At 37.1% G+C, this 23,363-nt stretch overlaps 2 protein-coding genes across 3 annotated transcripts; one reads left to right on the forward strand and one right to left on the reverse strand.

The window, feature by feature from the left end:
* Positions 1 to 1,282: 1,282 nt before the first annotated feature.
* Positions 1,283 to 14,786, reverse strand: LOC111874756 (thioredoxin domain-containing protein 17). The gene is made up of 3 exons (XM_023870515.2): positions 14,340 to 14,786; positions 7,088 to 7,166; positions 1,283 to 1,686 (listed from the first exon to the last, which is right to left on the reverse strand). Exons 1-3 carry the CDS (start codon positions 14,482 to 14,484, stop codon positions 1,536 to 1,538), a joined length of 375 nt encoding a protein of 124 aa, XP_023726283.1. The 5' UTR covers positions 14,485 to 14,786; the 3' UTR covers positions 1,283 to 1,535.
* A 1,406-nt stretch (positions 14,787 to 16,192) lies between these two features.
* On the forward strand, positions 16,193 to 22,666 carry LOC111874762 (peroxisomal membrane protein 2). 2 transcript variants are annotated; one of them, XM_023870533.2, is made up of 6 exons: positions 16,193 to 16,296; positions 16,888 to 16,982; positions 19,483 to 19,578; positions 20,966 to 21,128; positions 21,781 to 21,900; positions 22,338 to 22,666. In XM_023870533.2, exons 2-6 carry the CDS (start codon positions 16,894 to 16,896, stop codon positions 22,434 to 22,436), a joined length of 567 nt encoding a protein of 188 aa, XP_023726301.1. In that variant the 5' UTR covers positions 16,193 to 16,296; positions 16,888 to 16,893; the 3' UTR covers positions 22,437 to 22,666. The 2 variants fall into 2 exon arrangements, with proteins under 2 accessions (XP_023726301.1, XP_023726300.1); XM_023870532.2 differs by lacking the exon at positions 16,193 to 16,296 and adding an exon at positions 16,345 to 16,785.
* Positions 22,667 to 23,363: the final 697 nt, after the last annotated feature.

The following is a 23,363-nucleotide window of genomic DNA, read 5'->3' on the forward strand; positions in this document are numbered from 1 at the left end:
TCATCCCGAACTGTTAAGCGTCATTTTATTCAGTGATGAGGCGTCTTTTACCCTGGATGGTGTAAATAATTTACGAAATGTGCATACGTGGTTCCATAATAATCCACATGAGATAATGGAAACGAAATTCCAAAAGAGATTGTCCGTGAATGTACTTTTAATACAGTTATGTAGTCTGTTTATACCACCATGCGCAGCCAGCCATATTACGTCAGCGCTTGCCAGTCATGTGTCATGTATAGTGCTTGGAAACCCTAAGGACAATTATGACAAGGCGAGCGAGTATTTTGTACTTCAATTTTATGGCTTCACGTCACTCACAAGTTAGTTTGATGTTACATACATTATTAACATTACAGAATCCACATATTCATGCCAGTTTTAATATGTATTTTGTAATCAACAAGTGTGTAACAGCGGTCAAAATTTCACACTTCTCTGGCCATTATCTCCGTAACCGTTCAACTTTGGACATAGGTGTTTTGGGTTATATCGGCATACTTTAACATAAGGAACACCCTCCCGAAGTTTGGTCCATTCCTCCTGGGACACCCTGTATATACACAGGAATTATGTCAACCATCAACACAACAAATACTCAGTTTTTAATATTCGATCTTTATTGCTGCTACACGTTTCAGTCATACAAGACCATCTTCAGGCAGTTATACACAGGAATATGTATAGTCATTGAAATGCCAATACAGATCCCTATCGGTGCAATGCAAACACTGTTTGTGATGTTTCTCTGATACCGAAGGCACTGCTGTGTGAGATTAACACAAGAAATATATAATGATGCAGGAATTTCTAACCTTCCCTGTCTACATTACATCATCCAAATACATCCATGTATTACATATATTAAAGCTATTTTTGACCATAAATGTAAATAACTTCATATGAATGGGCTGAATACTCGTAATCATCAAAGCATCTAACATCAGCAGGCAGCCATCCTGTATGCACTGAAGCAGCTAACACCACCTGAATTATGAGACATCCAACTAAGTAGCTAACATCACCAGAACACTTGAATGTCCTGCAGCCACTGAAGTGGCTAACATCACCCAAGCAAGCAGATATCCTGAAGTAATGTAACATAAACTGGCAGATGTCCTGAGGCCAATAAAGTAGCCACAGAACCCATACAGCAATCAAAATATGGCATTGATGAAATGGATGCACAGCTAAATGTCTACAATTTCATTACTAACAGTCTGTTCCAGCGAAGGTTGGGATGGTTAAAATATAAGATGTTCATAACAACACAAGAAAAATATATTCTTTAATAAACTTCGAATTTTTATTAGAGTTTTATAAACAATTACATTCCATGCAAGTTAAATGTTACTTCACTAGACATGCTATTATTATTTTACTTGCTGATTTAGCAAGCTTGTGGTGTGACAGGTTTTGTATCCAATGGCTTCGGCCTTGTATGGAGGTGCTGGAACGTGTGTAATAAATACCATACAATACAATATAAATCTTATGTAGGAATGAATAACACAATGTGGCAATTAATTTACAATTTAAGGTTGTTCAAATAACATTGACACCAGATCTGGATTTGAGCATTCAGCTTCTTCCACCTTTTCAGACTGACCCCACACCATCAAAGTGGGAACACTCTTCAGCCTGAGACGTTTATCTGTCCTAAATGGACATTTAGGATCCTTCCAGCTATAAAAAACAAATCACACACATTACTATCTTTTGATTCTTTACACAGACTGACAAAAGGGAGGAATAGAAGTTTAAGAATTATATACAGTAATTTGAAACGAATGCTTCATTTAGATCGATGGTGCACTGATTTAAAATTCCACATTCTCTACTCTGTCAAATCCTCAACACCACATTACCACATACTACTGCTCAACAGATTTTTTTATTTTGAGAACAGAAGCACAGAATATCAGACTACAACAAAGTCAGTACTTACCTTATGAAATTATTATTCAATTCAGTGTTTTATCAGAATAAATCAGCATATAACATTCATCCAAGATCAACTCAACAGCTGATCAACACTTTTAAGGAACAATCTTTTCTTGCCTATTTCACTAATTTTTTTATTTTTATGAGGTGATATTTATAATTGGCATGTCATAAAATTTGTCACATGTGGCTCTCTGTATAATAAAGACTGCATAGTACAACACATCCCTCCCTCTCACTCAATTCTGTATCATTTGATTTAAACATTTTTCAATAATTGGTGCTTGCTTAATTAAGCACCATGCTATGAAGATGAATGGGAGAATGCAGCTACCGTTCCACCATTTTTCACAACAGCACTAGATGGAGTTGAATGGTCAGCTTCATGCTACTCCTGTTTTAGCCTCCTTGGTATCCACTGTACTGGAGGCTGGTATGAACACTGCATAGAAGAAAGAATGTCTTGTCCTTGCTGGGAATTGAACCTATCCAAACAACAATCTACTTCTAGTTGCTATTCTAACTGAGTTATCACTGATAAATACTTGAAGGTGTGTTTGATTTTCCAATAAAGTCACTATTGAAATGCAAATATCTGTTCCCTCAAACTGCTGCTGATACTATGTCAAACTGTGCCATAACAGAAACATTCTGCTGAAGAGTGCACATGTACTTAATGCAGGTAATGTAAAGTTGTCCCTGTGCTTAATTAGTTGAACATTATACCATGAAGAATTGGGGGAGGGGGGGTGTACAGTTCACCATTCTTGACCTTGGCACTAGATGAAGGCGAGTGGTCAGCTTCACACCCCTTGCCACTTTACGCCTGGGGAAAGAGCTCATGGTACTCACTGATGTATATAAATGAAAGGTTTCAAGGTAAATGACTCCTCAGGATAAGGCCCTACAAACTCAGTGACAGTTCACATGTATTTCGCTCACATTTATCAGCTTTATCAATGAGGATACAATAATATTTACCCCAAACAAATGGGTGAGAAAATCTAATAATTTAACTAAATTGTGCAGTTGTGCTTACAGATAACATTAGTTACTTCAAACAATGAATAGGGGAGAAAATCTAATAATTTAATTAAGTCCTCAGTCATACCGTGTGACTGTATGAGCAAAACAGTGATGCAAATATGAACAAGAATGAGGTTTTAATAGCAGACTGACCATATTTAAATTTCAGTCACTACAAGTCTAATTATGTATGTTCAATGTTGCAGTAGAAAGCTTTGTAATGTTATGAGGTGGAAGATCTAGTGCATGACTACAAACATTTCAAAATTATAGTCTGGGTGAAGGAGGGACAATAATGGTATATGCATCAAAGAAATTCCCTGATGTCTGTGTCTGTGCATCTATACCTCCAGAACAGCTTGTCAGATAAAATTATTCTAAGAATGCTTCTTTCGACAAGATTAATTCAGGACATGCATTCTAATTTGTCGTCTATTTTCAAGCTGACATAAAAAATGTGGAGGGAAAAAACCAAACTGTAATGAGCAAACCTGATTCTTCTGTCACAAGATGAAGAAAGAATGAATGTGAACTTGTTAGAAACTGTCAAATGGAGCCTCCAGTTTTATCAACTACAGTTAGGTACCCACATTTAAAATGTTTATTAAGTCATGCAACAAGCTAGCGATTTCTTCTTCCTGCAGAATGTGAATAAACTGTACTGTAGGGAATGTAAACAATGATTGTTGTTGTTTACATTCCCTACAGTATGGACAATACTTTGTAAGATGAAGCACCAACTAAACAATTAATATTAACATCTACATCACGAGCCTCCTATACAATTATATATACAAAAGGGGGGAAAAGAATATTCCAATTTGTCCATGGGAACGTATGAAATTACATAAACCAACGACTGATTCGATGTTATAAAACATCAATTAAAATTTTATTCTTGTTTTACAATATAACTTATGTTTTATATAATCTGATTAACTGTATTTTTTACATCAAGTGTTTTATACGATTAATAGTCCCGTAGCTGGGCATTGGCCTTGATATTTGTTGTGTTGTGACCGTTAATAAAGAGGTTGTATATTGTAACACAACAGGATGCATGAAATGAAAAAAAGCTTATAACTTAATAAAATCCTATCTACAAGATAGATATCAGAGACTGTTAGTTAATGTTAATTCAAGTAAATACTGCTCTAGATGGGAACCTGTTACTGTTGGAGTCCCTCAGGGGTCCATACTTGGTCACTTGCTCTTCCTCTTATATGTTAATGGTATGCCTAATGTAATATCCGACATCTCAAACCCTGTCTTATATGCTGATGACACTAGTCTCATAATTACAAACGGTGATATCCAAATGTCTGAAAGAGATATAAATACCACCATACATAGATTAAATAGATGGTTTCATAGCAATTTACTATCATTAAATCTGGAAAAAACTTATTTCCTTCAATTTTTAACTAAAAGCACTAATGCAGTTGACTTAAATATATCATATGGAAACAGACAAATAACTAGTGTACATACCATAACATTTTTATGTTTAATAATTGATAAAAATGTATCATGGCATACTCATATTGAACAATTTATACCTAAACTAAATAAAGTATCCTACATAATTAGATTTTTGAAACCATTCTTGTCTTTGGAGACCTTAAAAATGGTTTACTTCTCATTAGTCCATTCAATTATCTCGTACAGTATAATATTTTGGGGTAGCTAAACTCACTCGAAAATTATATTTATAATCCAGAAAAGGATAAGAATCTTACAAATTCCGGCAGCAGGGATTGTCAAAATTTATTTAAGGAACTGTCTATTTTACCATTCTACCCTCAGTATATATTCTTTATTAATGTTTGTTGTTAAAAATAAAGACTTATTTAAAATGAACTCGGATGTTCATACTTTTAATACAAGATCTATTTGTGATTTGCATTTTCCAGTGGTAAATCTGACTGTATGCCAGAAAGGAGTACGGTGCTCTGGTATTAATCACCTTCCATCAACTCTTTAAACAAATAAACGGTGGGGCGCAGAAACTTCCTTTTTTTTTTGAAGGCGAATAAAAGAAAAATTATTGCTGATAGACAAAATTTATGTTTAGCTAATGAAAGAACATACTTTAAAGTTTTAAATCATGTAGTTTTAACCAAAATATCTTGAATGTGGTGGCCACCGTTCCCTATGCACTGATGCAAACGTTTTCTGAAGTTCCTCTCTGCATGTTCCAACATGTGCACTGGAATTTGGGCTACTTCCTGCCGAATAACATTCTTCAGCTGAAGCAGGTTTATGGGGCGATGTTTAAAAACCTCTGCCTTGAGGTATCCCCATAAAAAAAATCACAGGGCGTTAGATCAGCTGAGTGCGCTGCCCACGGGATGTCACCTCGAAGTGAGATGAGCCGTCCGGGGAACTTTGCCCTCAAAACTGTCATCGAAGCTCGGGTTGTGTGGGCCATGGCACCATCCTGTTGGAACCAGACATTTCCTAGATGCATTTCTTTAAGAGCTGGTTCGAAAAAGATCTCAAAATCGACTGTCGAACTGCCTCCATATTTTCTGTTGTCGTAACGGTCCATTGTCGTCCTGATGATTTTTTCACCACACTCCCAGTTGTCCTAAAGTTCTCTACCCACAGAACAATCGATTTCCAGTCGGGAATGGGACCTCTGGGCTTAATTCTGAAGTGAGTATGGAATGCACGCTGCACCGCCACGTAGGATGGTTGTTCGGAAAATAGGCTTCGACAGCAAGCGCACGCTACTCACTCGTCCACCTCATGTTTCCTACTGAGGGGTATTGGACAGAAACTTCCACGACTGCTGCATTCGCCAAGCCTATCTCCACTTTTCTGCAACCTCCCCTCCCTTAACAATGCGTCTTCACAAAAAGGAAGTTTCTGCGCCCCACCCAGTATCATATGATATTCCTAAATTTAAAGTGCCATTAAAGAATTTCCTGACCACCAAATCTTTCTACACTGTGGAAGAATACTATTGTTATGAATAAGAATTTTGAAATTTGACTACATCTAAAGTATTGAAATTCCTGATTTTATGACTGTAAATTTTGATAATTTTGATTGTAAGATGTCAACGTTATGTTTTTAAATGTACTATTTTGTGTATAAATATTGTGGCAATCTTGCATGTTTTTATAATTTGTCCGATCATGTATAAGAAAATTTATTGTGTTTATTGGTTTCAATCGTTTTTGAAACTATGCAAGTATGGGACTTGTTCCACATCCAGTGGCGTTTTAGCCCCTCTGGATCTATGGAATTGGAAATCAATATGAATATGAATATGAATATGAATAAGTTTATCATACCAGCTCCACAAGTTACATCAACGTAGTTAAGGATATCTTCAATGCTACTAAAGATAAAATACAATGTACATTCTTATATGCCAAAATGAAAAATAAAAACATATGGAATTGCAGCTATCTGTCTCACTTTTTCTTTAACTCATAGACCAGTCTTAACAACAGCTAAATAATAAACCAAATACAGCCACACAGACCAGTTATAAACAAAGAGATCCAACAGTGATAAAGGCAAGCAAGAGAGAGATCAAACAGCCCCATCACAACAAAAAGCAAGGCAGTTACCCATCCAAAATCTTATTTACTTGCTACATGATATCTGTGTTTCCATAAAGCAGCATATCCTTTTCATTACAAAAATCTTTCTTGTGCAGTTCTGTTCTGCTGAAATTGTTGCCAAAGCTGGAAGATGTTCCTAGAACATATTTCTTCAAATTGTGGTCTCTGGGATTATGACTCCATGTAGTTCAGTAGTTGGGCACCACCATTCCTGAGGGACACAGTGCCTCTGTCTTAAGGGTAGAGCTTCACCTCAACCCTGAAGATGGAGGCAGTATGTTTGTAGATGAAACTACAGGATGTCTGATAATCTACATCTAAGTGAGGTCATTTATTTTTGCTGCTCTGCAAATTTCTGAATTCATATCAGTTTAAAATACAGTAATTCTGATTTGAAAATACTTTAAATGTTAGGGTACAATTTGTGTGATATTGTGCTTGGGTGCTGACATGAAATTTGTTTCACTGTAGTTAGTCCACTGCTTCCCATTTGGGCATCTCTGCTTGTGATTCTAAACATGTTATTAATGTCTACTTACAACTTCCTGTCACCAACACCAACATACACAAAATGTATATCCTCTGCATCTTCTACAGCTTTTTCAACAACAGGCATCGCTGCAGGAAGAAAGTGACAATAAAAGTAATGTTGTAAATTCAAACCAATATGGAGAAAGAGAACAATTTTGCTCAGCTAAAACATTTTCTATATTAATAATAACTTCATTATTAATTACAAAACTTCCAGCAAGATTTTAGAATTCCAAAATGATCTGTCAAGATATCCACAGAAACACAGGGCTTCTCTCTCCCTCTTTGTACCCTGCTTCACCTTTGGGTGGGGCAACCCAGGTTCAAAAATGAACTCTCATAATTGTGCAACAGTGGCATAACCATTATGGTTAGTGTGCAGCAACTGTTCCAGTTGATTTCAGACTGAGCTAACACATGTTGGCTTCAAATAAACCATACAGATACGATGGAAGTATGAAGGCGAGTCAGTAAATAGGTCACAGATGGAAGTGAAACAGCTGTAATGGACGTAATAGGCTTTCTATAGGTATCAGTAGGTAGCAGCACAATCCAGCCTCATGACAGTCTAGGTAGCATCGCCTAGGCCTTTTTGTATTTACAATTTTTTTTTTCTACAATAAAAAAAGTCTAGGTAGCAGACAAGCATACACATGTTCAAAGCCTGGTTTCAGTAGTTAAAATGGCGACCATGCTTCAGCAGTGTACTACCAAAGAGCAGCGATCTGTTGTGCCTTTCCTGTGGTCAAAAGGACTCAATGCAAAGGATATTCATAAAAAAATGTTTCCTGTTTATGGTGGGAAGTTTTTGTCTCATATAGCAGTTCACAAATGGGTTGAGAAACTTTCTCATAGAAGTTCGAAAGTTCCAGATGATGCCCAACTAGGCTGCCCTGTTGAGACTGTGACAGAAGCAACTGATCTGCACTGACAGGATAACAACAGTGTAGCAACTGCACTAGAGTGTTCCCAAGGTTTAGCATACAGCATAGTACATGACTGTTTGAAGTTTTGGAAAGTGTGCACACAATGAGTGCCCACAAAACTGAAGCACTGAGAAAAAATTACTCGAATGGGTCTGTCCTTGCAACATCTCTTACAGTATGCAGATGAAGGAGAAGATACGCTTAACAGGATTGTTACTGGGGATGAATGAGAGCATCACTACCAATCCAAATCAAAGTGTACTTCAATGCAATGGAAACATCCTAGGTCACCCTCAACCAAAAAACTCAAAATTCAAGGTTCTGCCATCAGCTGGGAAGGTTATGCTCACCATGTTTTGGGATTCTCACGGAGTACTGTTAGCTCATTTTCAAAAGCATGGTGAAAATATGAGTTCTGCATCTTATTGTGAGGTTCTATCGAAGCTTTGAGATGCAATTCACAGAAAACGTCCAGGCCAACTGACAAGAGGGGTACTGATTAATCATGACAATATCTGACTCCATACAGCCCAAGCAACCCACGAGAGAATTTAAGAACTACAGTGCAAAATTCTTGAACATCCGCTTTTCAGCCTGGACTTGGTCCCTAGTGCCTTCTGTTTGGTCCACTAAAAACCACCCTGATGGCAAACACTTCACTGATGACAAAGAGGTTACAATGGAAGTCCAGAAGCGGCTGTGACAGCAGTCAAAAACGTCTATGCTGCGGGTTTTGATGCAATGGTAAAGCAATGGGACAAGGGTATCAATGTTGGTGGAGGATATGTCAAGAAATAAATGCCCCCCCCCAATACCCATTTGTGACCCATTTCCTACTTACTGACTCTATGGTTCAATGTTACTTGAGGGGGGTGGGGCTAGGATGGCATTCCTACCCGTTTCTGGCAATGTCTAATATTTATCAATAAATATACATGATAAAGCTACAGAGATTCTTCACATGAAATTGTTACAAGATAAATATAAGAATTTTGCACTGATTTTCAGCAGAGCCTCTGAGTTTCTGCACATACAAAGCAAAATATTTTTTTTTCACAAAATATTAACATAATTTTAAGAAATGATGAATTAGAATGCTTGCACTAATGGTTACACTAAGGCAACAAGATTAAAATATTGGTAAAATACACACGCATGGTGTGGATCAAAATGGCAACCACCTAAAGAAAATAGAGGGCAAACAACTCATGACACAAAACCTGGTATTTAAAAGTTCCCTGATCCTATGGCAAAGTATACATCAGCCAAACTGGCTCTCACATTTCCACTAGAATTTTGGAACACATCAGAGATTGCAAAATAGAGAACCCCACTTGAAAAGAAGCCAAAAATTTCACCAAGACCAAATTTTGACAATACTGAAGCCCTCACAAACATCCAGACTTACCATCCCTCCATTACCTGGGAAACCACATTTCTATATTGACTTACACACTTATTTTACATTTGTATATTATTTTGCAATTGTATGTGTATAATGTATTATATTAATGTATTACTGTATTACTGAATAGGGTGTAATGTCTTTGTATTACTGTATTACCAACTGACAAGGCTGCTTGTTGTATGGCCACTATTGTATCTTATTTTATTGTATGTGGACATCTATATCCTAGGTGATGATCACTGTTATGGATTACTCGAAGAAAAATAAAATGAATGAATAATGAATGAACCATCAAAACAGTGAAACCCGCACAACTTGAAGCACAATCTCTTAAGTTAAAAAACTCATGTGGATATGATGAGATATCACTCTTTGTTTTTAAAATAAGCTTGTCATTTATAATTTCACCTATAAACTATATATGCAATAAAATGTTAAGGGGAGGAGTTTTTCCTGATAGACTAAAATATGTGATAATAAAACCCTTGTATAAGAATGTCATAAGTGTCGAATTTTAGACCCATATAACTTTTTTCTTGAAAATATTTGAAACTATAATATATACAAGAACTTTAGAACATCTTAATAAGTATATAAGCATCATATCCCAAGTACTGAACAATATGGATTTAGGAAAGGATTAAAAACAGATAATGTAATTTACAGATTGACTAGAGAGATTTTAAATTCTGTGAACAAGCAATTAGTGGCAGGTGTTTTCTGTGATCTGGAGAAAGCCTTTGACTGTGTAGATCATGATATGTTGTTGTCCAAACTTAAATTTTATGGTATTACTGGGAAAGATCATGCACCTTATGGATCTTATTTAAGTAACAGATATATTAGAACAGTAATACATAAAAGTGATGTGAATACAGTATCCTCGGATTGACTTAGTGTTAGACAGGGAGTGCCACAAGGGTCTGTATTAGGACCTTTGTTGTTTCTCTTATATACCAAGGGCGTTCCGTATACAATACCTCCTATTTCTTTGTGTTAATCTGTAACATCTGAGCTGGATGTTGGAAGTGTTGTAGTAAAGGTTGAACCTTCCTGCCAATGTACTGTTAGTTCGGTTGTCGTGCAACAGATAGCGACAGCAGAGCAGTCTAGCAAAATGGCGTCTGACATAGAAGTGCGTACGAAGCAGAGATGTGTTATTCAATTTCTCACAGCCAAACGAATTGCACCCACTGACATCCATTGATGCTTGCTAAAGGTGTACAGAGACGATACAGTGGATGTCAGCACAGTGAGGCAGTGAGTAGTGCGTTTCAACAGTGGCTAAAGTCAAGTGCATGACAAGCCATGCCGTGGGTGTCCCTGCTCAGCTGCCACTCCTCACAATAAACAGAGCCTCGACCAGCTCAACCATACAGATCGGCAGATAACGACCAGGGAACTGTGTGCACGGCTTAATATCGACTGTAATGCATTGGAAACAATGTTGGGGAAACTGGATTATCGCAAAGTTTGTTCCAGGTGGGTCCCGAGGATGCTTTCACAGGACCACAAAACTCACTGAACGGAAGTCTGTCACGACCTGCTGCACTAGTTTGAGGCTGAAGGCGACAAGTTTCTGGACAGCATCGTCACCAGAGATGAGATGTGGTGTCACCACTACGAGCCAGAATCCAAAAGACAGTCTATGGAGTGACGACATCCGGATTCCCCAAGAACAAAGAAGTTCAACACACAGCCATCGGCAGAGAAAGTGATGTGCACGGTCTCTTGGGATAGGGGGAGTGTGATTTTCTTGGATTTCCTGGAGCCTGGTGAGACTGTCAATTCTGAACGCTACAAGATGACACTGACTAAGCTGAAAGCCCGCATTTCCTGAGTCAGGCCAGAGAAGCAGGCAACCTTTCGCTTGCAACATGATAACGCTAGACTCCATACCAGTTTGGCGACCATCGTGCACATTGCAAAGTTTGGCTAGACTGTCCTACCACATCCACCTTATAGCCCCGATTTAGCACCTTCAGACTTCCATCTCTTTGGGCCTGTGAAAGATGGACTACGTGGGCAACATTTTCCAGACATCGATGCTGTCATTGCAGCTGTAAGAAAGTGGCTAGCTTCTGCTGGCACAGACTTTTACGGGCACAGCATACAGCTGTTGTTCATCGCTGGGAAAAGTGCATAACGAATGGTGGTGATTATGTGGAAAAATAACTGTAAGTAGCTGAAATCTTGCTCTACTTAACTGCATTATTATGCTTTCTGTATCTGTTGTAGTTTTTGTTAAAAAAAATATAGGAGGCATTATATACAGAATGCTCCTTGTATAAATGACTTGCCTAAAATATTAAATACATTTTCTACACCTATAATTTTTGCTGATGATACTAGCATCCTATTTTCACATTCTAATATAAATGATCTTAACAGGAATATTCTTATAGCAGTTGAAATCTTAAGTGGATGGTTTAGAGCTAACAAATTATCTTTAAACTTTAACAAGACACATTGTATTCAATTCAAAACCAAGACAGTAATGTCAGATACTTTTACAATAAATCACAATAATAAGTTTATCAACAGTACCCTCAGTACTACATTCTTGGGAGTTATAGTTGATAGTGCCTTAACATGGAAGAATCATATTAATTTACTTGTAAGAAAACTAAGTAAGGCTTGTTATGTAATTAGAAATATGAAATATTACGTGTCTATTTCAGCTCTAAAAGTGATCTACTATTCTTTTTTTCACTCCTTAATGAGCTATGGTATCATCTTTTGGGGAAACTGATCTCATAGTTCTGCTATGTTTCTTCTCCAGAAAAGGCTATCAGAGCAATGTTGGGATATGCAGTAAAGTTTCATGTAGAAACATATTTAAAGAGTTAAATATTTTATCATTTGCATCACAATATATATTTTCATTGTTAGCATTTGCATCACAATATATATTTTCATTGTTAGTATTTGTATTGCAAAATATAGTTCTTTTTCCATCAAACACTGATACTAGACAAAGACAAAATTTGTATCTACCTCAAGCTAATTTAACTACTTATAAAAAAGGAGTTTATTACGTGGGTATAAAAATATTTAATAAACTGTCCATAGAGATCAAGAACACATCCAATAATTTTAAAAAAAGTTTAAGGTTGTATTAAGGCATTTCTTGAACACTCATACATTTTATACTGTGGATGAATATCTAAGCAGATAACCTTTATTATCGTTCTATTCATTGTACTGCCTAGTTATGTAATAACTATGTATGTATTCTATGCTCTATATTATTTTATAACATGTTCTATATCCATCTTTGGATCTCTTGAATTTACAATAAATAAAAATACATATACAATACAAAGATGGTCATAAAATGGGTAAAGCTTGGCTTCACCTCTTGTCCCCCAACCCTTCTTTTTCTTCTACAACATGTGGCTTCTTACCATTGGATAGCACCATACTCCACACACCTACCCTTACATCCAATGTGAAACCTATAAGTAGGTCCACTTCCTCCTTCATCCTAACAGATCCACAAGCAGAAGTCATACAAAATCATGATAATGAGAATGTTCGCAACATCGGACAAGGCGAAGCCCGACACAGAAAGTATAAGAGGCTTAAACTTGGCGGCGGTCAGGCATACGACCGTTCAAGTGACTAGACTGCCGTGGTAGCAAATACTACTAGGATATATATGTATATATATGAAAGGGCATAATCCGCTGTACCTAGCCTGGACTGACAGAGGCTGTGTATATATTGTACATAGAAGTAAGGATTAAGTGTGTATTTGTAAATGTATGTAAATACAGACAATAGACTTAATACAGACTGACTGACAGATGACAGACCCGACCTCTCGTCAGAGAGGGCGCTACACATAGACAGGACAGTAACTTTCATTGAAAAGAAATATCTGGTCATGAGCCCCAGCTGGGGCTCGACACCAAGACCGACAGACTGACTGACCGTCAGTTGTAACATGACCTGACCTGACCTGACCTGACCTGATCATCCTAACATTCACACAGAAAATTATGACTACAACACATGACAAAGGGTAAGAATAGCACCAACATACAATTCAGATAAGCCCCATATGAATGAGAGCAGGGAGGTCTCACCTAAGTCTGTTACAACATTTCTGACCAGCTGCAGATAATATCTGGCAAGCATGTGACCTATGCTCAGATGTTCACAGTGCCAGATTCTGTGGTAAGCTATCCATGGTTTTATTCATGAATTCTTCTCTCCTCATTTGGCCAATGCCATTAAATAAGCCACAATGATCTTCCCTCCAACGTCAACAAATTCTCTGTTCACATTAACTTCTACATAAAATAGTTTGTAATAAATACCACAGAAAAAAAATTTAGAACATTGAATTCTGATTGGTTCTTTGATTTTTAATGACATAATTTCAAACACAAAGGCTATATAAGGTCAAATGACATTGGTAGAAAAGCATGTGTTGTGTGCATACAAGGATTTGGCCATTATCAGATGTGACCACTTCCTGGAATTTGTCTAAGAGATGAGGAAACCATGAAACAGCGGTCAGTATATCCAACAACCTGGTTGTAGTTCAACTATGTTTATCTCCAAAATACATGTCTGGAACGTCACTGCCACACCAACCTGCTTGGTGAATTTAAAAAAAAAACATATTTTTTTGGCATAAACCACGATACTTTACATAGTATTTATTTCTCATGGTATTTAATGACACTTTATCAACTGCAGAAGGTGTGCAGCATCAAATAGGGAGGACTTTTGAATTAAATCTATCTTAATTTGAGATATCACAGAAACAAACCTCGATAAAATAATCGATCTCCAACTGGGGATTCGAACAGGCAACCTTGAAAATATACAAATCAATGTTGGGTCCATTACAACACACCGGCATGTTAGCGCCTAAAACGTTCCACATTTTGATAGATCATGTTGTAAACATACCTTTTACACAATCTGAACACCAGCTTTTTCCATCTTCACCTTTAGACCCTGAAAAGTATACGACCACTGGTTTACCCTGAGTTTCCAGCTCCCCAATTAAGTTGCAAAATGCATCATAACCTTCTACTGCACTCCGAACAGCCATTTCTTGTCTAATATTATTCAGCTTCCCTCGGCCTACAGATTACGTTCTATTAGTTTGCCTCACACCATCTAACAGTCCAACAGATTACTTTCCAGCTTTCAGAGATTCCCCTTCATAAATGCACTACCTCTTCCTCTACGTTCAACAGCCAATGTTTGCATAAGATAACGGCAGCTACAAACTCTACATCCTCTACATCCTTTCACGCTACAATACCAACACATTACCAACCGCTATACTATTCTACTTAACTACTTTATGCCATTCCATCCATATTCATGCCGCCACGCGTAGAAACTATCTGAATGTAGCCAGCAACAGAATCAAATATCCCTGTCCATGGCACGTCCGTTTGTCTAAATGAATAACTCGAGAACCGCTAATAAATTTACGTGAATTGTATTTTTTATGCTTTATTCAGTGACGCTGACAGCAATTCAGACATAATATCCTCGAATAATAAAACGATAAATGAGTAAAGAATTTGATCGGATGTGGAATTAAGCGGTGGTGGCCTAGTTAGACGTACTATTCTAGCACTAGCTTGGAGAGACTGGGAAAAAACACGCATGTTAGAATATCCGGTATCCATGCCGAGATTTGCACCAGGACCTTCCACGAAGCAAGAATGATACCCACTTAACCGCGTTGGTCAACATAAATTTCATGAAAACTGATATTCTGGGGCTTTACTAAAATTTGTCGACACGCTACAATTTTGGTTAAACTCGAATAATACACTTAACATGAAGACATACATTCATACATACATTCTGGGCATATATCATGCGTAACTCGCTAAATGTTCGTCGGAGCGAAAAGAGTTTGAAACTAGAGTTTGTACAGAAAATTAAATACATTTTATGCCTAATACAATTTTCCACAATCTTTGCGGTTTCAGAGATAATTAAAGAAAAGGAGACGAACGTCCCAGAATTTGGGCTGTGTTAATTTTCTTACTTCATCTTCTGCAAGAAGAACCATATACAACTACCAACGGAACTGAATTCGCAATCCTTAGACCGCACGGACAGTGAAACCGACTTGTAGCAATTCTTCTTCTTCAAATATCCTATCTGCAACTTTATAAAGAAATCCATTTTGCCTAATGGTTGCTGCAAATATAGTGAATAAGCAATTGTGAACTGCTCACATTTCGTGGTTTACAGGCTTGTGGGTTAGGGAATTGAGCCTTAATGGCTGTCATTATCTTGGTGTAGGTGGCTACAGGCTTCGATTCTCAGGAGCCTCAGGAGTGTTGGGAATTTTTCTGTCACCGCATTCAACATCCAACCAGCTATTCACTCTCTAGTGTGATCGCTGGGGTTCCTGGGGATTCTTTTCCTAGTAACTAAAGCGGCCAGAGCGTGAAACTAGCTACAACTTCGATTTAATTATGAGGTTAAGATTGTGTGTAGCTTCCACATCCCAATATATCTTCTTGGCTAAAAAGCTCTCACAGTAATAAATTAACAAAATTAAGGGCCCAAAGAAGAAACTGATTTTTGGACACAACCTAAGCCACACATAAAATATATAAACTCCAGACTTTGAATCCTTCACAGCAGATTGACTGAAATCAGTGAACGATAGGTGACAGAACAGGGTTTAATGGAAATGCGTCATCACATAAATGAAAATTACCTAAATCACATGAGGCATGAACCTCTCCGAAATTTCGTAAGCAAAGGAAGGGAAATTGTCTAAACCCAAGGACGATATGCTTGAGACCCTTCAGACGCTTGAGACCTTGAGACTAACAATAAGACTGAAACGGGAAGGGCCGCCAACATAGACTTACTTCGGGAAAGGGTAAGAACAAAATATTTTGAATGGGTGTAAATTACTTTAGTCAGCTGTTAAGTTGCACTGAGTTAAACTTTACACAGGACGCACACAATACTGTCGAAGTTAAAATTGATGCACAAATTATTATGTGTGTCTGTTGAGCATGGAGTACTGTGACGAAAAAAAACGTGTTACTTTTCTAATCGGTTCTGTTTAAGAGTGCTGGCTTTATTACTAACATTTCGTTTATAAGTTTGACAGTGGTTGATTTTAACACATACGGAACACTATAGAAAATAATTTCAGTTTTAAAGTTAAAGGTTAATGATACGGTTGAAAATGTAGTGGCATTAGAATGGCTGTGTTGGCTACAAGGAAGTCTCAAATGTCTGAAATGACTGCGATATGTAAAGTGTGGTTATGTTGTTCGGTGTAAGACTGTAATCATCTGATAAGTAAACACGGAATAGCCATAGGCACGCAAAGGGACAGTACGTGTGATAGACTTGGGCGGTGAGCAGAGTTGCAAGTCATAAGATATTTCACGATAGCAATGTGTGTAGGTATTTTATTTTGTTTCAAACGTCAGTTATACATTTAATCCACTTGTTTCAGGTCAACATGTCTCTCTCAAAGCCTATATATAATGTCTTAGGATTTTATTTTCAACAGCTGCACACAAATCCAGTCAGAACAAAGTCGGTCACCAGGTTAGTAACGAAAGTGTTCATATAGCTATTACTGGGTTCTGTTAAATAGCTTATTTACCCAGAAAAATAAATTATCATTTTGGACATCCTTCATTTGAAGGTGAATTTTTTTTCCATTGAACACAAACACACCGTTCTAAGGAAGTTTTACAGTTCTAACATATTCAGAAATACTCATTTGTTGTCATATCTAGACTATTATATCACTGAAAACAGGTTGTAAATTTATTCCGTCATTATGTGGAACAGCAGTTTTGACACATTATTCTACCCTGGTAACATTATCCACTTAATTAGACAAAAAATAAATGTCCTCTTTAAGGAATGCATCCTGTTGTGTTATTCTATATAAATTCTTCGTTACCATGCTGTTAAGATCAATAAACTCATTATACAAAGTGATATTTTCTGATACACTAAGAAATTCCATCCTGTTGAATGATCATGTATTTATGACATCTTCATTCATTGTATATGGAACTATAGATTACATTATCAGGCATTGAAAAGTGACTTGTAAATTTTATATTTACATTATATCTTTTATTACAAATTTATAATGAATACATACTTGTTTATATTATATATTGTTTCTGTTATATTGGACTATTGTCCTTATCCTGGGTCCTAAGACCTTGTAATGGATTTGTGGCATGTAAATAAATGAAATGAAATGAAAAATATGAATGAGACTCTAATGGTTGTTGTGTTGAGGTGGAAACAAAATGAAGAATTACAATAAATGTCCTGTTGAGTTTATAACAATAGCTGTATGTGTGAATATGAATGATGTAAGATCACAATGATAAATTAAATTCATCATTGTATTAGATGTTCAAGGCCACAGCATGTTATTTGATAATTAATGTCACAGAATAAGTGTGATGAATGTGGGTTGTGTGTGTGATAAGTCAGAGCCAAGTATAATGTTTTAACATTTTAGGGCATACTGCCACAACAGTTGAGAAACAGAGCATTCGTGGCCATCAGCAGATGTGGGTTTACATACAGCCATTCTTCATATGCAAAATGAAGTAAAATGATTTGTGGAAAGGTTGTATTTTGCATCCAAGACTACTGTATCATACACCATTGATATTTGTAATTCATATTATAAATTAGGCATTAAGAATGTCCTCTGTTCAAAGGTGACATTTTACCAGAAAAATAAAATAAAGCTATTCCTGAAACAGGCTGTGGGGGCCCATAGGCCTGTGAGACATTGAGGTTTCCACATTTTCTAGACATCTGGCTCACAGATGGCGGTGAGGTTGTCAGCCTTACATGCCAGCTTCCCTTTACCCCTAGCTCGTTTCTGTTGGAGGCTGAGTCAACTGAAGTGCCTAGTGCAGCTGGAAGGATTAGGTCAAGTGAATAAACCAATGCCTCATCAGGAATCAAACCTGCAACCTGTGGCTTGTGGAAGTTGAAGTTAATTTAAATGCTTCTCCTTAAACATTCACAAGAAAGTTTCAAGGAGGTTGCTGAATTGTCTGCCCCCCCCACCTCCCTCACGTTTTCTCACTTTTCCCTTCTCCTTAAACATTCAGTTCCTTGGTTCTTCATCCTGCCTGTGCCTGAAGCTGCAGTGTTACTACTTAATTAATTGATTATTTTTCTTTATTGACTGAAGTATGCCAAAACTGATAAATTGAGGAACTCACAAAGTGATTCTTTGAAGCAGGAGATTGCTGGTGAAGCAATTCACAATTTATAGATCACAGGATCGCTCCACTGGATTATAGCCTGCGCCAGTAAATCCAGTCCACAACTTCCGACCCTTTTTCATTAAGGGCCACTAAAGTATTATTCTCCCATATACACTTGGTATACTCGTTGGTGTCTCCACCTTATCGTGGTGAGGGTGTTTGAGTATGCCAAGGACCCTGAGAGCTATACCAGCGGTAGCGTAGCTACTGGCAGGGCCTCCCTTGCTGGACAGGTCAAAGGGTAGGCATCAGACGAAGAGAGACACCGAAAACTGATGCCGGAAGCAGCGTCATCAGCGGCGACTTGAAGCACAGAGAAAATAATGCTCGAGATGGTTCAAGTTCGTATAGCAACAGGCATGACCAGAGTGGTTTGAACGGCTGTTGTACTGCGATGTGGAAAGCAAATGGAAAAACTACCACATTATCACTATTCCTGGATAGTCTCTTTCCAAAAACAGAAGATCGCATTAAGTGGAGAAACTGTTTTGGAAGAGGCTGTGGACCTGTCATCTGACAGATTACTGATGAATGAATGAATACACTTGGGTCTCATAAGTGGACTTTTCCCTTCAGGTTTTCCCAATAAAATTTTGTATCCATATCTTCTCTCTCCCATTCAATACATTCACAGGTACCCTCTATATCAGGCGGTTGTACCCCTCAACCATCCACAGTAAGGAACTCAGACTGTGGAGTTTTGGCAACAAACAGTGGGGTTTTGGTATTCAGTACTGGCCACACCATAAATGTGTCTATTTCCAATTATGACACCATGCAACTCTTTGCAGCTGTGTGATAGCAACTCTTGGGAACTTGACATCACAGTATTTAGCAGGTGTGAAAGTAATCAATCAGGACAGCCTAATTGCCTATGGAGTGTTTGGGTGAGTACAGTGCTTTTAAGAATAGGTGAGTCTTCTCTTACAAAATTGTATTATAAAAAACAAATACAAATATAAATCACTCTGTCCAGTGTGACCTGTAAGTTTTTTACTACATGAAAACTTAACACCCTTACATGTTTCGGTCTCTGCGGACCATCTTCAGAGGGCAAACATCACTACAAATAGGAAACCACCATCACATAAGTCGTTTAGACGTGAAGTACGTACACTTATATGCTACAATGCATAGTACACAAAATAGAACATTTCACAAACAGCAGTTTCTTGGGAATGTAAAGTTTTTAAAAAATTATTTAAAATTTCTTGATGCTAATTAAACATTTTTGCATTGTCACTAATTAAAATTCATAAACCATGCAGGTTCGTGTTTGTTCTCCCATCATCCCTCCTGTATGGGGCAGATATTGTGCCACCTGTCTATCTTGATGTGGAGGTTCTTTATATCTTCCAGGGTTTGCTCGTGGCTGCTGGCTGTTTTCACTGTTCAGAAACAAATCAAATTTAACAAAAACAAACTCTGTGGTTTTAGTCCATAAGTGAACTATACTGACTGAGTGACCACTGCTTGTCAGTGAAGTTAGTGCCAACTTTAGCGAATGGAGGGTGTTGCCTGGTCAGCACAATGAATCCCTGTGGCCGTTAATTTCGGTTTTCTAGACTGAAGCTGCTATTTCCTTGAAATAGTTCCTCAGTTATCCTCACAAGGCTGAATGGACCCTATTCCAGACCCACTACTTCTCAGAAAGTCTGGTAGCGCCAGGAATCGAACCTGGACCTCTGGATCTGGAGCCAGGAATTCTGATCACTAGACCACAGAGGCAGTCAAAATTGTATTATGGAGAAACAATTACAAAATCACATCAGCTTCGTGTGATGAAACTGACCAGTGTAACATATCCAGCCCTTAGTTTACAGTTTCCGTATTTCGGTGTTAGTCATTAATAAAGTTTGAACTGTTTTTGTGGCTTTTCATCCAGCACAAATCCTTGCACTTGTAAAGGAAGCAAATTGCACCAGTCAGTTTAGTATATTAAGGAAGAATTCTGCCCCTAAATTGGAGTAGGGTAGTGAATATGTTTGAAGCAAAGTTCATTGGAGAGGATTAAATTGTATTTTATTCAAGGAGAAATTATTTCATCATCCAGGGACAGAAAACCTAGGTCTCTTATCTTAATGTATGCACTGTTACAGATGGCTGGACAGTCAGGTTGAATTGTCAACTTGAGTGACAGCTTTTCTTCATGCTAAACATGTTTGTAATGAAGATGTCTTATGATTTTGTAATATCAAAATAGTCTTGAATAGTTTTAATACTCTTATATTAATAAGCAGATGATCCTTTGTAATTACATTATTTATTTTCTAGGCTTTTGTTTGGAGGTTCAGTTCCCCACTATTTCTACAGCGCTTTAGATCGCTATATATCTGATGATGTAGCTTTGGCACCACTTAAGCAGCTGATTTTGGAGAGACTGGTCTTCATGCCTCTGTTTCAGATTTTGGCCTTATATGTGCTCCCACGACTAGAGGTATCTTTTAAGTAATGATGATAATGTTCATTATTGGATACAGGCTAATACATTACTTGGGTTAGAATGTACAACACTTAATAGGGAAGTTGAACATAACTGTGATATGTGAAAGGAAAAGAGGGCTATGTCCAGGATTTGATTTGAGGTGGGGGGGGGGACCCCAGAAAAGTTTTCATGCTGATGTTCACAAATTAAGTATGCAGTTGTCATAAATTTTAATCCCCTCCATCACTAACCTTTCCTCTCCTAATGTAAGGGGGTTAGAAATGTTCTTTTCTGGTTTTAACTTAGACATGCAGAAAAAAAAGGTGCAGCTATGTGTAACCATGAGGAAGTCAGTAAATTATGACAGAAACAAATAATTCAGTATAATCATATACAGGTAATTTAAAAAATTTTGAGACAGAGATAATTTAACAAATGTAACTTTCCTTCAACATTAGCATTTTCCCATCTTGTTTATCTTCTTCTTGGTTCCTGCATAATGTTTTATAACAAGCTAGATTTTTATGGTGAGCTGGTGTAAGAAGCATTAAGATACATTTGTTGATGCATAGCCATTATATTTTTATACAATTTTGCAGTCTGTCTTTTCCATAAGTGTGTTTTTGCCCTCCTGTTTTCCAGCAGCACTAATATTTGTTTTCAGGGTAAATCACAACAGCAATCAGCTAAACAACTTTCTCAGTTGTACTGGCCTGTAGTTATATCTAACTGGAAATGGATCTCTCTCCTGCAGTTCATTAACTTTACATTTGTTCATCCAGTGGTAAGCAATATTTAATATTTCAGTAACTCATGAAGTATGAAAATTTAGACTTTCAAATGTGATATTCTTCCAATCCTAATTACAACAGCATACAGCCAATTAAGAGGAAGAAACAGTAACACTGTTATTGCATAAACTGCAATCATATGAAACTTGTGATCAGAAGTCATTACTTGGAACAAAACTGACTGATTCTGTATACATGTAAATTATATATGAAAAATAATTTCTGTTAGCTTGTCATGAGGACAGAGAGGAATAGCTATCTTGTAACTTATCTAGAACCTGCAATAAAGAACTTAAAGAGAAAATGAGAGACCTAGATATATTCCCCAAACTGAAGTGAAAAAAAAAAACAGTTATTACTTAAACTATATAATAAATGGCTGTAAAGTTGTGTCCTAATTCTGTAAATTATATTTCAATGGAATTTGCAGTTGCGAGTGTTCGTGACCAATTTGATAGGCTTTGTCTGGGTTGTATATGTGGCCAGAAAGCGCCGTCAAGCTCGGGATCAGAGAGGAAACAGGCAGTGATGGACTGTTGTAACAACCACTGAAGCACAACAAGGAAAGATGGATTCACTATAGGAGGAGTCATTGAGGAGACCCTGACATAGCCATGTTTGTAAACAGAAACTTGCTGCAGCCACAGTCAGTCATAAGAACATCTTGGAATATAAATAAAACATTAGATACAGACTTTATTCAGGCAATGTTAATAAATGAAATACCAAGGCTGAAATAAAAGTTGATAACATATTGAATCTAGTTACTTTTTGTAGGATATGAGGTTTTCATAATGGTGGTTATGAAGAGTACTATCTTCTGGTTATTTTTTCTTTTTCTGTTGTTATTTGTGAAAGTAGCTGGTGGCCATACTTGAAATTTTCTGCACTATTATACTCTTAATTGCTTATGTTTTTAACTAATTAATTCTATGGAGCTGCCCCCTTCTTGAGAAGTTCCCAGTTCCAGAGCTACTCAAGCAGGTCCCAATGATTTATGGAACCTGAAGGTTCAACAAGGGTGAAAAAGTATTTTTGAATCTAGGTGTCAAGATTTTATATATATATATATGTTGCAGAAAATTGCAGGGCTATAGTGGACATTTCTAATAAGCAAGGGAACACTGTGTAGGTATTTAAGTTTTAAATGAGATTTTGTCATGTATTTCTTGCCAGAGTATTCCTCAGTACATATGTACTCCAATGTCAGTTATAGAAAAACATTCTGAAGCCAGTTTTCTTTTGATTAATCATTCCTATATAAATGATTATTACAAAAGATATGAACACGTTCATAACATTTACTGTGAGTAAACTAAATCCAACACAAAAACCAATGTTACATTGAAGAAAGCAGTCTTCTGGGATTTGGCACCGTACATATGTGGTGTTAACCGACGTTTCAGAGGAATGTATCGCCTCCATCTTCAGGGTAGAAGGAAAAATATAAGAAATC

Source organism: Cryptotermes secundus, unplaced genomic scaffold (genome assembly GCF_002891405.2).
Source record: "Cryptotermes secundus unplaced genomic scaffold, Csec_1.0 scaffold838, whole genome shotgun sequence".
Lineage (NCBI taxonomy): Eukaryota > Metazoa > Arthropoda > Insecta > Blattodea > Kalotermitidae > Cryptotermes > Cryptotermes secundus.

What these genes read in the sequence shown, in the direction of transcription:
- LOC111874756 (XM_023870515.2), bottom strand. Translation starts at nt 14,484, where the DNA reads ATGGCTGTTCGGAGTGCAGTAGAAGGTTATGATGCATTTTGCAACTTA. An exon ending in GTGTTCAGATTGTGTAAAAG is followed by an intron (nt 7,167 to 14,339) that starts GTATGTTTACAA and finishes TTCTTCCTGCAG; the next exon opens with CGATGCCTGTTGTTGAAAAA. An exon ending in GGTGTTGGTGACAGGAAGTT is followed by an intron (nt 1,687 to 7,087) that starts GTAAGTAGACAT and finishes TGTTTTTTATAG; the next exon opens with CTGGAAGGATCCTAAATGTC.
- LOC111874762 (XM_023870533.2), top strand. Translation starts at nt 16,894, where the DNA reads ATGTCTCTCTCAAAGCCTATATATAATGTCTTAGGATTTTATTTTCAA. An exon ending in AGAACAAAGTCGGTCACCAG is followed by an intron (nt 16,983 to 19,482) that starts GTTAGTAACGAA and finishes AACTCTTTGCAG; the next exon opens with CTGTGTGATAGCAACTCTTG. An exon ending in ATTGCCTATGGAGTGTTTGG is followed by an intron (nt 19,579 to 20,965) that starts GTGAGTACAGTG and finishes TTTATTTTCTAG; the next exon opens with GCTTTTGTTTGGAGGTTCAG.